Source organism: Ornithodoros turicata, chromosome 1 (genome assembly GCF_037126465.1).
Source record: "Ornithodoros turicata isolate Travis chromosome 1, ASM3712646v1, whole genome shotgun sequence".
In the NCBI taxonomy this organism is placed as follows: domain Eukaryota; kingdom Metazoa; phylum Arthropoda; class Arachnida; order Ixodida; family Argasidae; genus Ornithodoros; species Ornithodoros turicata.
The window spans coordinates 96,556,191-96,570,929 of NC_088201.1; the positions used below are offsets into that span (position 1 = coordinate 96,556,191).

General features: G+C 46.1%; 2 protein-coding genes across 2 annotated transcripts in view; one reads left to right on the plus strand and one right to left on the minus strand.

Annotated features, from left to right (window-relative positions):
- Positions 1 to 14,739, minus strand: part of LOC135378484 (proton-associated sugar transporter A-like) — a 160,965-nt gene that overhangs the window by 95,818 nt on the left and 50,408 nt on the right. The gene's annotated exons all lie outside the window — the stretch shown is intronic.
- Positions 460 to 2,405, plus strand: LOC135379302 (uncharacterized). Its single transcript, XM_064612458.1, has 2 exons — positions 460 to 1,209; positions 1,320 to 2,405. The coding sequence occupies exons 1-2, from the start codon at positions 460 to 462 to the stop codon at positions 2,403 to 2,405; spliced, it is 1,836 nt and encodes a 611-aa protein (XP_064468528.1).

Sequence of the window (14,739 nt, forward strand, 5' to 3'; positions counted from 1 at the left end):
CTTGGAAATAAATGACGATATATTTTGTTCTGATGCTATGTGGGCAGGAAGGTCATTCCACTTTGACACCATCAGCTGGTGCGGAGAGTAGAGGATTTTTTTTGTTTGTGTAGGTGGAGCAAGTACTTTGTGCGGGTCATCAAGTCTTGGAAGTATCTTGTGAGGGGATTGACAGTAAGTGGGGTGGGGAGGAGGGTGACCGTTATATAACTTACGAAAGAATGCCAGGCCTGATACTTTTCATCTGGTAATCAAAGGTGTGTAGCAGACGACACAGATGGCGTGCGCCGTGCGCAGGCACATCGAGTTTTGCACGCCCCTTGTGTTACGCGCCAGCCTTTGACCATTCTACTCGGCCACCCTGATCGAGTTCAGTTGGCACCCAGCCGGCAATAAAGAACCTTCCGTTGCAGTCCTTTCTCTGACTCAACACTGGTGACCCGGACGTTCGCAACGTCCATGAACTACAACGTAGCACCCGGTGCAGGGCAGCCGTCCGCCGCCCCTGCCACCTCTTCCGCTATCGCCCCGCACCCCGAGGGTTCAACTGCTGCATCGACCCCTTCGACAGTGCAGCATCTCGCCGTGCGCCTCCCGTCCTTCTGGCCGCAAAACCCGCAAGTCTGGTTCTTGCAAGTGGAGTGCCAGTTCGCGCTGGCTGGCATTACCAACCAAACTACGAAGTACCGCCACGTCGTGAGCGTCCTACCTCAGGATGTCGCCGCCCAGCTGGTCGACCTGCTTGCCACTCCCCCCACGCAGAACCCTTATGACACGCTGCGAACTGCTATTCTCGACCGGACCACAGCCTCCGAACGGCAAAGATTGCAACAGCTTTTGACAACCGAAGAGCTGGGCGACCGCCGGCCCAGCCAGCTTCTTCGCCACATGCAGTCGCTCCTTGGAGACAGGGCTCCATCTTTCGACCCTTCCCTTTTGAAGGAGCTATTCCTCCAACGACTTCTTGCCAATGTGCAGATGATACTAGCTACAGCTACCAGCCTGGCTCTTCCAGACTTGGCTGCTCATGCGGACAAAATCATGGAGGTTTCTTCCCCACACATCGCCGCCATCCCCGCTGCAGTTGGCGTGCAGCCAGCCCATACCCACTCCGTGCCGGTCCTTTCCGGCGGCGATTCCCTTGCCAACTTGAGGGAAGATTTCAATCGCCTATCGGCCATGGTCGTATCTGCCCTACAACAACCACGGGCACGCTCGCGGCGCAGAAGCTCCCGGCGCTTCCGTTCCCCCAGCAACAGACCCACTGCCCGCCCACCAAGTCATGCCCGCGACGGTTCCCCTGCTCCTGGCCTTTGTAGGTACCATCGCCGTTTCGGCGCAGAGGCCCGCCACTGCATTCTGCCTTGTACCTGGGAGGGAAACTCTTCCGGAGGCCGCTAACGGCTGCGGCCGTCTCCGTCCCGTTCAGCAGCCGATTATACTTCGTCGTCGATCAGACCTCTCGTACCCGCTTCCTGGTCGACACGGGGGCCGAGGTTAGCGTGCTTCCAGCCTCCGCGGCAGATAAGCGACGCAAGCCCATTTTTCACCTCACGGCTGTGAATAACACGGGAATCCCTGTCTTCCGACAGCAGTCCGCCACTCTCAATTTAGGACTGCGCCGAAGTTTCGCTTGGTTATTCCAAGTCGCCGCCGTCGACCACGCGATATTGGGCGCTGATTTTCTTCAGCATTTTCGCCTAACAGTGGACATGGCACGGAAGCGACTGGTGGACACATCAACAAGCTTGTCGGTGCGCGCCTTTGATGCCCAGAAGACACCCATCAGCACTGCCACGGTGATCGGTGCCTTATCCTCTCCCTTCGCTGCGCTGCTGAAGGATTTTCCTTCATTGACTCAAGCGCCGGATTGGTCGAAGCCCGTGGCCCACGACGTAGTCCACCACATCCACACCTCCGGCGCCCCCATCTTCGCCCGCCCACGTCGTCTGGCGCCAGAAAAATTGAAGATCGCACGTGCCGAATTCGACCATATGCTTGCAATGGGTGTCGCTCGGCCGTCTTCAAGCAGTTGGTCTTCGGCACTGCATATGGTGCCTAAGAAAACCGGTGACTGGCGCCCTTGCGGCGATTACCGTGCTTTGAATTTAGTCACCATTCCCGACCGCTACCCTCTGCCTCGCCTTCAGGACTTTACCGTGAACTTGCAAGGCGCCACCATCTTTAGCAAGATCGATCTCATGAAGGCGTACCATCAAATTCCGGTAGCCCCCGACGACGTCAAGAAAACCGCCATCACCACCCCGTTTGGACTGTTTGAGTTCCCGCGCATGCCTTTTGGCCTGCGCAATGCGGCCATACCATGCTGCCAACCATACCTGCCGCTGCGGTTGAACGCGCAGTATCGTACGGAACTGAATGCCCGCCGAGAAATCTCGCTTTGACGACACAACCGAGGCATGTCAAATCAAGTATGTGTACCTCGATAAATTGGTCGTTGTTCCAAAAGATATAAATAAAGAAAACTTGGAAATACACATACTGCACTAACATTGTGAAACAGCGCGCTGGATCCCGAAAGTCGTCGTAGCTCGTAGCTAGTTCCTCTTTCCACGCAAGTCGCTAATTGGATTATCGCAGTTATAAAACGGGTCGCAGATTTCGAAGTATATGCATACTTTTTATTTCCAGACATTGTGACAACAGTATATCGGCGTAAAAATGTTGGTTCTTGCTGAAAGTTGTTGTAGTGCTCGATCACGTGACGGCATTCTGCGCGCTGATTGCATGGGCGATTGACGTCATCCCAGTGGGATGACCAAATGAGTTTTCTATATATGCGTACGTTTTCTTGGTTTGACGCTAGGTGTGCCAGCGTCGGCGTGAACTGCGATGTTCAAAATTTGAGTTTACGAAAACTACGAGGTGATGAGGCATGCATTTTCGTATGTGAAGTTGCTTTTGTGTATTCTATCGGTAGCCACTGCGGAAAAGTCTCTCCAGCTTCTGGTCAGAGACACTTTAATGAACAAAATAAACAACAGGGGTCCTATGACGTTACAGGCTTTTCAGAGGCGCGTTTCCCTTCATAGGCTACATATCGGTTTCTCTCAGAAAACTAAGACGTAAGACATTTGCTTCGAATTTCGTTCCTGAATACATGATTGACCTTTGGTAAGAGCTCTGAGTGCGACTTCTTGTCAGACGCTTTCTCAAGGTCCAGAAACACCATGTCAATTTACATTTGCGTATGAACTTATGCGGAGAGGTCGTGAACGAAGTCAATTAGTTGTGTAACTATAGAAGAGCCAGACATAAAGTCCTGAGTGGTAAGGCAAGTAGTCATATGTTTCCATACGATATGTTCGGATATTTTACAAGAAGCTGGTACCCAGGAGATAGTACTGTAGTGTCGCATACCGCAGGCATCGTGCTTTTTAGGGATTGGAATTACTTTCGCTATTTTCCAATCTACTGGAACTTCACCACTCTTAAAAACCATATAAAAATGACCTAGAGATAACGTGCGACCCATTCTGCATATCGTTTCAAGAAAGCGTTTTCGATAGCGTCGTGTCCTGAGCTTTTCTTCGTGTCAGTTTTCAATAGAAGACTTACAACAACCTCCAACGAATATTCTACGACAAGAAGTTTGGGTGTATCAACTGGAGAAACAAATGTCGCAGGTAGGTCATTGTCGACTGTAAGTACAGAAGAAAAGTACTTCTTTAGGATTAATCCTTTAATTCGCGCTTTCTAGCTGAGAGGATCGCTGCGACAAGTCGAAGATGCCAGTACTCCGTCCCTCATAGCGAGGATCTCCATACCTAAGGCGGCGAAAAGTAGATGGGAAGGGCTACGACGCAACACAGTCTCACCTTCTGCATTTTTTTTTTTTTTTACAGGGCGAACTCTCTGTGTTGTTTCTGCGTCTGTCCCGTCTACTTTTCGTCGCTTTGATATGGAAGTATACCACCAGCCTAAATGTTGCTATAGCTTCACAGTGGTCGGATTCGACGGCAGTGATTGTCTTGTGAATCATATTTCCTATGACATAAAATGTCCTCGGCCAGGCATGTTTTCAATCTTTTTCATTTATGTCTTTTATGAAGCGAAGGCAACCAGAAAATGACAAAAAGCCCCCGAACATATTATTTGAAGATTTTGCTGAGCAGGTATAACACAATTTCATCTGAAGCTAAATGATATGTTCTGTACTCAACAGAGCGTCACCACATACCAAGCTGAAGGCCAACCATTCAACAGAGACATACTGTGTTCACTCCTAATATGCAAAGCGTAGGTCGTACGCCTTTTTATGACAATTATGCCGAGACTGGAAGGTGACCAGCTTTCGAATTTGGGCACCGGCTGTGTTGTATGGGTGTTTTCCCGTTGTTTTCCTCAGCAGTGACGATTTTTCACTGAAGCCTGCAATTCAACAATGTAATTCACATAATGGTTGCAGAAGAAGTAAACACATGTTTCTCTTGGTATACAGTTGAAACTTGCTAATGTGACGACAGTCATTTCCCTAGATTTTGGCAAGAAAACCATTATAGGATAATAAAGAACACTTGCCACAGATGTAAAAGTAGTAAAGTAAGGAACCTGGTAACAAAATACTCATAGTGATACATTTGAAAAAAAAAAAAAATTCCCTCGTCTTTTCAAAGTTGCGATACATTTGGGCCATTGCGATACAGGGCCATTCCGGCCAAAACAAGTGTGTAGCCTGGCTCTTAAATTTCACTGAAAAAAAAAAAAAGCATTATTTTTTTTTTTGGGGGGGGGGGGTATATAGCGCTGTCCTTGCCTGGTGTTAGAGGGGAAGCATGGGTCTACCTTCCCGAAAGGCATATAGAACGAGAATAAATCTGGTGACGTGGTGAGAACTCAAGAACAAAACATGTTTTGGGTCAAGTTTCCGATGGACCGGAAAGTTAGCATTCTCGAAGGAGCCTCAGATTATTTATGCTTGTACACTGCTGTATGGAGATTAGCTCCACATAAAAATAGCAAGCTGATGTATAATAATATTATTATTATTATTTCACCAATCGTTCGAGAATATCAACCACTTGCAAAAAGTGAGATAGTATTTTCACAGGCAGGTCCTCTAGAAAGTGAAAGAAATCGTGTCCTATTTGCTTAACAGATCCTCTCATATAACGGACTGTTGAAAACGGACAGTTCTTTTTTTTTTTTTTTTCAAGAAGAAAAAAAAAATTCGTCACCATACTGTGCTGCAGCTTGTTCATCGGTTGAGGTTGTCTAGGAAGTAAAAAAAAAATATGCCGTTGTGGCAATCTCCTGAGAAAATTTACACTCTGGTTTTCCACTTTGAGAACCTACAGGTGTATTTGTTCTTATGCAAGAAAAACGTTTTGTCAGATCATTCAGGTTCCATCTGCATGGTGCTATATCACACTTCGATCAAATTTTGCATTCTACTGCTCTGCCCAGTTCTACAGATTAGTTTCAGTCGCTGCCCCGTAATAGCTTCGTCGACATTTATGATAGTCACAAAGCAGCAAGTGCAAATCACACCATTTCAAGGACAAACCCTCTCCTGTAGCATGTTCAAAATTTGCTGGCACGTTTTTTTCTTGAGTGGGAAAAACTATAATTTTTGTTCAAGTGTTTTCTGTAGATCTTACTGCATCAGCTGACCATATATTGACTGAGATCACGTCAGAGCGCGGCATAACAGCTTTTGGAAACCATTTATTATGATCTCGTGTGCCCTTCTCCCACACCACACACACACACACAAACACAAAAACAAAAGCACACAGTCTTTCTTTCAGTGGAAATAGATGTTTTTGCAGGATATACCTGAAAAGAAGGTATTGGTTTAAAGTAATAGCACCTCTTTCTGGCGATTCCGTGCCACTACATCCAGCGCGCCGCTACATCCATCGTGCTCTTACATCCAAAAACGAGTCGTTACATCCACCCTGCTGTTACATACGAACGACCGTTAGATCCATAAGTCAGTACATACAACGAGGCGTTACATCCAACGAAAAGCCATAAACTACGAGCCGTCCATTGTGTCATTACATCCACAGACATAGGAAAGTGTTGGACTGTGGCTCCAATGCCAGCGCAAAGAACGCAAGTGTCGTTTAATATATGTATATACATGCACCTGCGTGTCGAACTTAGACGCTAACGCGGTACGTCGCGGGTACTTCTTTGAATAGGAAATAACTAGCTAACTAAATAAAACGAAGTGACCTGTAATACGGATTGGTTCGTTCATAGGCAGCTGCTATATTGGTACAACCACAAAATGAAGAGCATAAGAGTATGAGGCATGCTACTGAGTTCTAACAACTCCCATTTGTGGCGCGACGCGCATAATAATAAAATGTTAGATGTACAGCGGATGGCTTTTTGTGTTGTCAACGAACGACACTTTTAAAATACGGCAAATCGCAGTGCTATGTCCGCATTCCGGGAAGTTATCTTCGTCGCTGCTTTGTTGTCACTTTTATCATTCGCTGCCTTCGCCATTCGTTGTCGTAGAGGCGTGTTGGTGCTGTCTTACTTACACCCATTGCGGCCGTGCTGCCAGGAGGTTTTGCCTGGGTTTCCCCCGACGATAGCACAAGCCGGTATGGTTTCCTTAGAAGTCGCCCTAGGACGCGCACTGCCCCCTCCCATTAAACAACGCGTTGCGTTGGTCGTGACGAGAGGCCCGCCCTGAGCGAGGCCAACAATGGCAAGCAGAACGCGACACATACCACCACCAGCTTTTTACTTAATGCGCAACTCTATTATTTAGTAAATATTTTGAGATTTGGGGATTTCAACTTGTGCACCAACCTCGTAATTTACAACCTGACCGAATTTATTATCTCACGAGAGCAGCCGGCCCAGAGATGATAGAAGTGAAAACCGGATATCTATAGCCATTATAGTTTATTTAGTGAAAAATCGGTATCGACAAAGAAAAGACACCCTGTATACTATGATAGGTACAGCTCCTGTCAGTCTTAATAATAACGTTGGAAAAAATGTGGTCTCGTTCGCGAGCGCGATTACGGCAACACTTGGGGACATGAGGAAATCTTAATTGAAGAAAGTTATTCTGGTACAAGAGAGAACTGATGTTCTGAGGTTCTGGGAGATTCTATGTGGATTCGAGTCCTACAGCTGGCTAACCTTTTCAGTGACTTTCATCTTTCATTCGTTATTCAAGTAGTTTAACGCAAAGATTTTGTTTACTTAACATTCCCCCAGTGCCCCTAGGGCGGCCGTTATCGCGGTCGGAAATGAGACCGAATATTTTCCAGCGTTATTATTAAGGTTGACCGGAGCAGTACACCGGCCGTAGAGTGTACCGTGAATACTCGAGCAGGGCGTCTCGCAATGTTCTTTTCCTTTTTAAATGCCTTCACGGTATGTTATACACGATGCTATCAGCATGTATTGCGTTCCGTGTTCCTTTCAAATATTTTCGTGGTTCCTCAGTGTTTCATGTTGAAGTACGTTCACACCTGTCTCCTATCTCGCGGATTATAATTACATACTCGAGACACTTTTCAGCACTTGATATTTTTAACGAGGATATTCGTAGGTTTCGAAATGCTGTAGTGTATAGTCGTAACTCCTGATTGCTTGCAACACTGTTTTCATTCGTTGTGTTTTATTAGTGCACCATTATAGAGACTCTTGCTGTTCGTGGGAACTTTAAATAAATACTGAACAGTGAATTACTGGTACAAAAACCATTAATGTGCTAAAACCCAAAATTTCCCCAAATGAACACTCCTAAAAGGAACAACTTGCCTCTCTTTGCATGAAAAGTCATATACATTCCAGGCACATGATGTTGTCCTACTGCGACCTTCTGAACAATGAGCGTTTCTTTCACTGCAGGAACACGCAACACAAACAATGAAATGGAATTACGATAATGCCTACTTCAACGTATGAAAAGTTGCGGCTGTTCAGCGCAAACTCTTGCTCATGCTAGTGCTCTGGACCATCTGTTTCCCTCCAAATGTACGAGCATATATATTTGCGTCACCGACAAACGGCCATTCTAGATCTCCCTGGAACAGCTGTAGCAGGAACATATGTCATGTCAACATGTTAACGCACAGCTATCTGTAAATAACTGTTTGTAATAATTATGTGTGCACATGGAAGCTTGACAGACATTCCTGCGTCCACGGTGTCGTGTATTCCAGCTGCAGGCCGTCGCCATGCGATGGGGTGACATTTAAAGAAAGACGGCCTACCGGCGTGCCTGCCATGAGTTCTTGTAACGTTTGGTTGCTTTGACTAACAGGTGGTAGCGATGAACACCTCAATTGTTATGCTGAGTGTTCTCTCTGTTGATATATTAATGCAATGCTTTGCGCGTTTCGGTCTACAATCGTCGTTTCATGTGAGTTTGTTTTACAGCAACAATCTGTTAAAAGGAGACCCCGGAGGAGGAGAACCAAATTCTTGTAGTGACTGTGTGAATATGTTTTGGGTACATTCTCCTGAAATGAGAAACGAAGTTGGTTGGGCGGTCGCGGGCTCGTTAGTCGCTAAAACAGCTGGGAAGTTTATATCGAAACATACACTCCTGAAGTTTCCTCTCTATAGCCTCCTGGACCCTGTGTGACGTCACAGGTAATCTCGTGCTGGCCGTCGACGACTGTGTACTTGGTTTTGGGCTCACGCTGGGTGGTTTTCCTCGCGCGACATGGATGACGAGCCTGCTGCTTCCTCGATTTCGTTGTAAAGTATACTCTCAACTGGTAGGACGGAACCCACGGAAAGGCGCAGATGAAGAATACCTGTGGGGTGAAGCCCATTGTTGGTGCTCTTCCGTGGAGGAGCGCCGAATCACTCGAAGGAAAATATTTGTTTTCTAATTTTCTGAGCCGCCTGGGGATGATAAATTATGTCTGCTGAAACATCACACGATATGGATTGATGTCGCACTGATACTTCAACATGTTTTTTGTGCGGAATCTCCCTTTAAGGGCTCAATTTCGTGAATCCTGCTCTGCACATCGCATCGCCGACAGCCCCTCCATGTCTACAACCCATGTCTACAACATCCATGTCTACAACAACTATTGGACATTTTCTTCGGGTTAGAACTAGAATGTCTTACAGGTCAGCAGCGTCGTTCTTTTGTGGTGGATACGTAGAGGAACAGTGTGTGGAACGCAAAGCGCTAGCGAACTAGTGCAGCGAATGATATCGTTTTATGTCACTATTGAATGGCGTGTAGAATTCATCCTCTATTACCACATGAAAAAATAAAAAAACTCCCAAGTTCAACAAAACGGGATCGAGAGCGAATGATAACACTCCGTCGGCTGTGGTTTTGGCCGCGCAGTCGCCTGCGGGACCATTTCTTTTTTTCCGCCCACACAATCAGGGACCATTTTTTCTTACACCCAATTGAATACGAATAAATCAAGCGACTCCTTGAATAACCGTACCGGATACATATGCAGCATATGTTCGAACATAAACATGTACGGTATGTATGCGTAAGCAGATAGCTGATATAGTGCTCACTTTGTTTTATGCCATTCATGTGCCGGCCTTACGTATGCAGCTTCGAGACTATTCAAATATATTCAGTTTGGAAGAAACATCAATTCGATTCGGGATTCGAACGTTGAATTCCATATTTGATTCGGAAATGGAATTCAATATACGATTACTCGCTTCCGTGTTCCAAAAATTCAAATATTCACAATGTCCAAGTAAAAGGCAAAGTTCGAAGTCGGCCAGTACACGCGTTCCAAAAGCGGATATTCCTCAGGTGATATTTTTCCAGGGCACGTTTCTTCAGGGAACATTTTTTTCCAGGGCATATTTCATCAGGGAACATTTTTTCCGGGGACATTTCTTGTGGGGACATTTCTTGGGGAACATTTTTTCCTGGACCCGCCCTAGACTGGGACACTTACGAGCACTTATGAGATATTGATCTAAGACATTAATCTTACGACATGTTTGTGTGTGAGACTACATACTTCACTCTGTAGGCTGAAAACTAAAAAGGCCGAGAACTCGGAAGACCGAACTATCGAAAGCCAGAAGCCACTAAGAAATGAAAAATATATATTCGAAAAGTTACATCTGCTACATAAGGCACAACGCTGTGCTCAGGACAGGTATTGGGAATTAATGTGCTAAAGGCTTTTTATGCATTTAAAATAACTTTGTATGACCTTGTCCAGCGCATGCCACTTTTTGGCACAATCCCTCGTGTACTGGGGTTGATCTTACAGCTGTGGATAGAGAAAGAGCTTCTTTTGAAAAAGTTATCTTAAAAAGTGAATTTCTACATGGATTCTTTTTCAACGTTTTATTCTTAAATTATTTATTTCGCGGACATCCTCTTGGGATTCCTTATTTTTCGGCCTTTCCATAATCCAGTCTTCGACTGTTTGATATTACCTCATTAAAAAAAAAAGAAAAGAAAGAAAGAAAACTGTCTTTCAATTTCAACAGATCGGGAGAGCGAATGATAAAACCACTCGGTCTCACTGTGCCTCACCACCCCCAACCCTACCGTTCTTTTTACGTGCATGCGATGCGAGACGAATATTGTGTAAGTCCATTGGCAAGCCCTTTAGCAAAGATTTCCTGGTCTATGCCGCCTATTCTCCCTATTCTCAAGGCCTTCCCATTATTTTGCAACTACCTACCCAACGTGGATCTCTCCAGATAGGTTTCACGACCTCAATTTGGCGCTTCCGCTGCCGGGGAAGCCCCTTCTGGGATAGGGTGCCAGAACAGTGACTGCATTCCGCGGAACGATATGAAGTTCTCTTGTGACCGGCAATGTGGCGCTACTGTACGATGTCAAGACGGGGCAGTTCACGGAGCCGTACATACCTTAAGTTTTTTCAATATTGTGAACAACTGGAGGCATGGACAGACATGACATGGACACGTAAATATTCAAGAAAGAATTCCGCGTAAATTCTACTGATTACATTTCACATATGTGCTACAGTAAACGAGCTACGAACTTCCAAAAGCGAGAGACCCAACTTATAATTTTTTGCAGCTTTCGTAAGGTTTTTAAAAACTTCTGCAAAAAATTGCAAATGTCTCCAATGCGAATTGTTTGAAATTCGAAAATCTATCGAACAAGGCCATTTTGGCCCAGATCAGTTCAGTATTAGCTGCAAAAGATCGCATTGTTTCGCCCATAGAGAATACATGGGGCCGCCGGAGGTTGTATCCCCTCTTAAGCAAAGCCACGAGAAAAAAAGCGCGAGATTCAGATTGGTCATTTCGGAGAGTCACGTTGGCTGTGACGTTGATGTCTTGTGCATCGGAGGAACAGTGGCAGAGGCGGTTGCCGCTTCACATGTCAGGGCACGGGCAGCAGTGAATAGCAGCATTACGTGCCGTCCTAGGATCTGAACGTACAGAAGAAGACTTGCTACAGATCACGATCGACAGGTCGCACCATGCACGTAGCGACAGGAGAGCTCAAATAAACAACTCTGTCGCTGTTGCTGATTTGATGCCACTGCCAGTGAAGTATATAATATGCGTAGTAGCGATAGTTTGTATTTGGTAACGTTACCGTTGCCGCTGCATTATTTTCATTGTCATGTTATTAGTGAAAAACATAATGTAATGAGGTCATTTATTTATTCGGGACTGTAACTATGTCAATAGAATATTCTGAACAACTCATCATCGATGTGTACGTTTTCTTTAAAGGTACTGTAAAGCAGCACTGATCAAATGTCATTTAGTGTGGCTATTCGATAGTCCAAGCCACCAGGACAAAAACTGTGCAAGTTTCATTCCAATCGACGGTGCAGTTAATTAGAAAATTACAATTAAAGATTACGGGCAACACTGTACTAGGTATTCGAAATGAATCCTCACTTCTGACACATACGGCGACAACCACATTGCATGCGTATAACACTGGGTCCGACATAACAATCCACCACAATCCACCATAAAATCCGCCCCTGCAATCCACACAACGATCCACATCTGAGGATAAACGGATAAGCGAACTGAAATGAAATGCTGAGCTGTTGAAAAAAATGTGTCAGACGTTCAAGAACCCAGACAGTGTCGGGACTTGTTTGTTCACAGAGGTTCACATAGAGAGTTTGTTCGTCCGAAAGAGGCCGCGAACAAAAGGAGCGCGCAGGCGCAGCAGAGAACATCCAGAGCCCCCAACGGGAGAGCCCCCATCGAACAGCGGCCAGCATTGTGTTAGTTCGCAAAAACAGGGGTTAACAGGTTAAACTGTTAACAGCGGTTTCAGAATGCATAGGTAAACAGGAAAACTAATAATATGGTTACTAAAATGACGAAGTTCCAATGTCATAGTGTGTAATACCAATTTTCAGTGTTGCCCGCTGTACAGGGGGTTGTTTGACACCAGGCGTCGCACCGCTCCACTACGCCGCATCTTTCATGGCAAATTAAAAATATTTATAGCGCGTTGTCGGTCGTATGGTTCCGCATATGGTATTTAGAAGCAACAAAGTCTCTAGTCACATCACCGGCATATCATGCTTGTCTACTGCTTTACAGTACCTTTAAGTTTCGCAACACGACGCGAATATGGTTTTGTTCGGCTTTGTATTTTCTTTGTTTTCGATTTGAAGATTAGTGTTCTTGTAGCTAGCTTAAATTATCCTTTTAATCGCAATGTGGCCTTCCTATTTTAAATCCTTTACGACCGCAAACAATGCACTTCGTAAGAAGATATCATCATAATGAAAAACTAGGAATAATGGCAACATCTCATTACGCCGAAAGTCCCATTACGGCCGAAGATCCTTTAATCCCCAAGTATCTCATTACGGCCGAAGATGTTTCATTACGGCCGAAAAGAAAAAAGAAGCATCCACCATATTAGCAATCACTGTGTGTTATGCTTCCCAAAGTGTGTCCAAGGCAGTGTGCCCCCACGGCTTGTGTCACACACAATGGATGCACAGAATACTGCGACAGTGTTTCATGTATCCCTCATGAAAAATGTTTTTATTCACATACCGTGTCATACGATATTTGTATCTGTTACGCCATTTCCTCTCAGTATTCGAGCAACATCCTACTCACTGGTTTTGTGAGCAAACTCCCAGGCAGCACACCGATGTTGGGCTGACAGCGGCCCAGTGTTCGTTTGCCGACAACCATCATGTCGGCCCAACATCCGTCTTGAAACATCCCCCGAGGTCGGGCTGACATCACAGCTGTACACAGGGCCGATGTCACAATGAGGCAGTGGGCCGATGTCAGTTGTGGATGAGCGACCGATGGCGGGCCGATACCTCTGTGATCCTGGCTCTCGGATGATCCGCTGCCTTTTGCCGCAGTTTGGGACGACCCGCGACTAACCAGTGGGTATATCCACTGCAGCTGCTGAACACTGGGTCGCACGTATAATTTGTGACATGTACCAGAAGTGTATGAGCTACCTGTGCGCGAATTGTTTATCCCAAGCAGGACCCCGATGTGCTCCTGCCGACACCCCCGATATTGGCCCAACCACAGGGGGGCCATATGTCCGCCATTTTTGTAACTACCCTCAAGCGGTCGCTTGTGGCAACGCCGCCATCTTGTCATGGACCCACGTCACGGAGCCATCATCCAATGATATGCCCCGCTGGTTTGTTTTCCTTATGTTTTGATCATTCCGCCTGTTCGCTCCCCCGTTTCGTCTGCTTCGCCGGCGGCGAGATTTTCCAAAGTCGGGATTAGGGTACAGACGCGATTGTGTTTTGCTTTCATCAGTCTTCCGAATTTTTTATGGCGTATCCATAATCGAACATGGTACTTTGTTGTTATCCGGGTTGCAGTAACCGTTCCACGTTTGCTGGCAAAGCATCTGGCATAACATACCACCAGTAAGTACGCCACTTGGAATATGCTTTCAGTTGTAGTTTCACTTCCCGACTACACTTCCTAGCTTCCCTCGAGAACCGTCTCTACGATTGTCGTGGGAACATGCGATCGGGAGACCAGACTTTGTGCCAACAAAACACAGCGTGGTCTGCTCGAAGCACTTCAGAAACGAAGACTTCGACAGAACTTCGCTAACACGGGTCCGTCTACGTGAAGGTGCTGTCCCCATTCCTTCGCTGCAGGTTCAGCAGGTAGGCATCGTAAACAAAATGCAATGGTGTAGTCAATTATCGGTGGCTGCATTGCCTCCAGTTGCTTGGGAAGGAGCCAGAAGTTGCTGGAGTGAGCGATGCCGAACCCAGCGCACAAGAGGCAAGCATTGATGACAGTATGTGTATTATAATAAACAGCACATCTTATTATTATCTCATCACAGTTGCTTGAGGAACAGTCAAGCATGCCAGGAGTGAGCATGCCAGAACCCAGTGCACAAGAGGCAGGACATGTGAGCATATATATCATGTGAACAGTATATGCCTGCGACATGGTTGTCTCAATCTCAGTGTCATGCCCAAGCGGCTCCCCGTGAGACCTGGACGAACTTGTGTCGGGAAAGTAGTAGCAAAAAGTTAAACTAGGTCCCACTGCCAGTGTGTACTCCTTCATTCCCCATGGTGTTCACCAGGAACTGCAGAAAGGCTTCACAGTGGTAGAACCCAGATTTCGAACAACTGTGTCGCAGGCAGTATACATATGAGTATCACAGTTGTTCTCATATTACAGGTGCACGAGGTCGCGGATATGCCTTCTGGGCCTCCTTCACCTGCTTTGGTAAGTGCTAAAAATCTCCCGAAAACGTATTGCAGTGGTTATGAAACCACGTACGTTATGGCATGGGCGACTATCTTT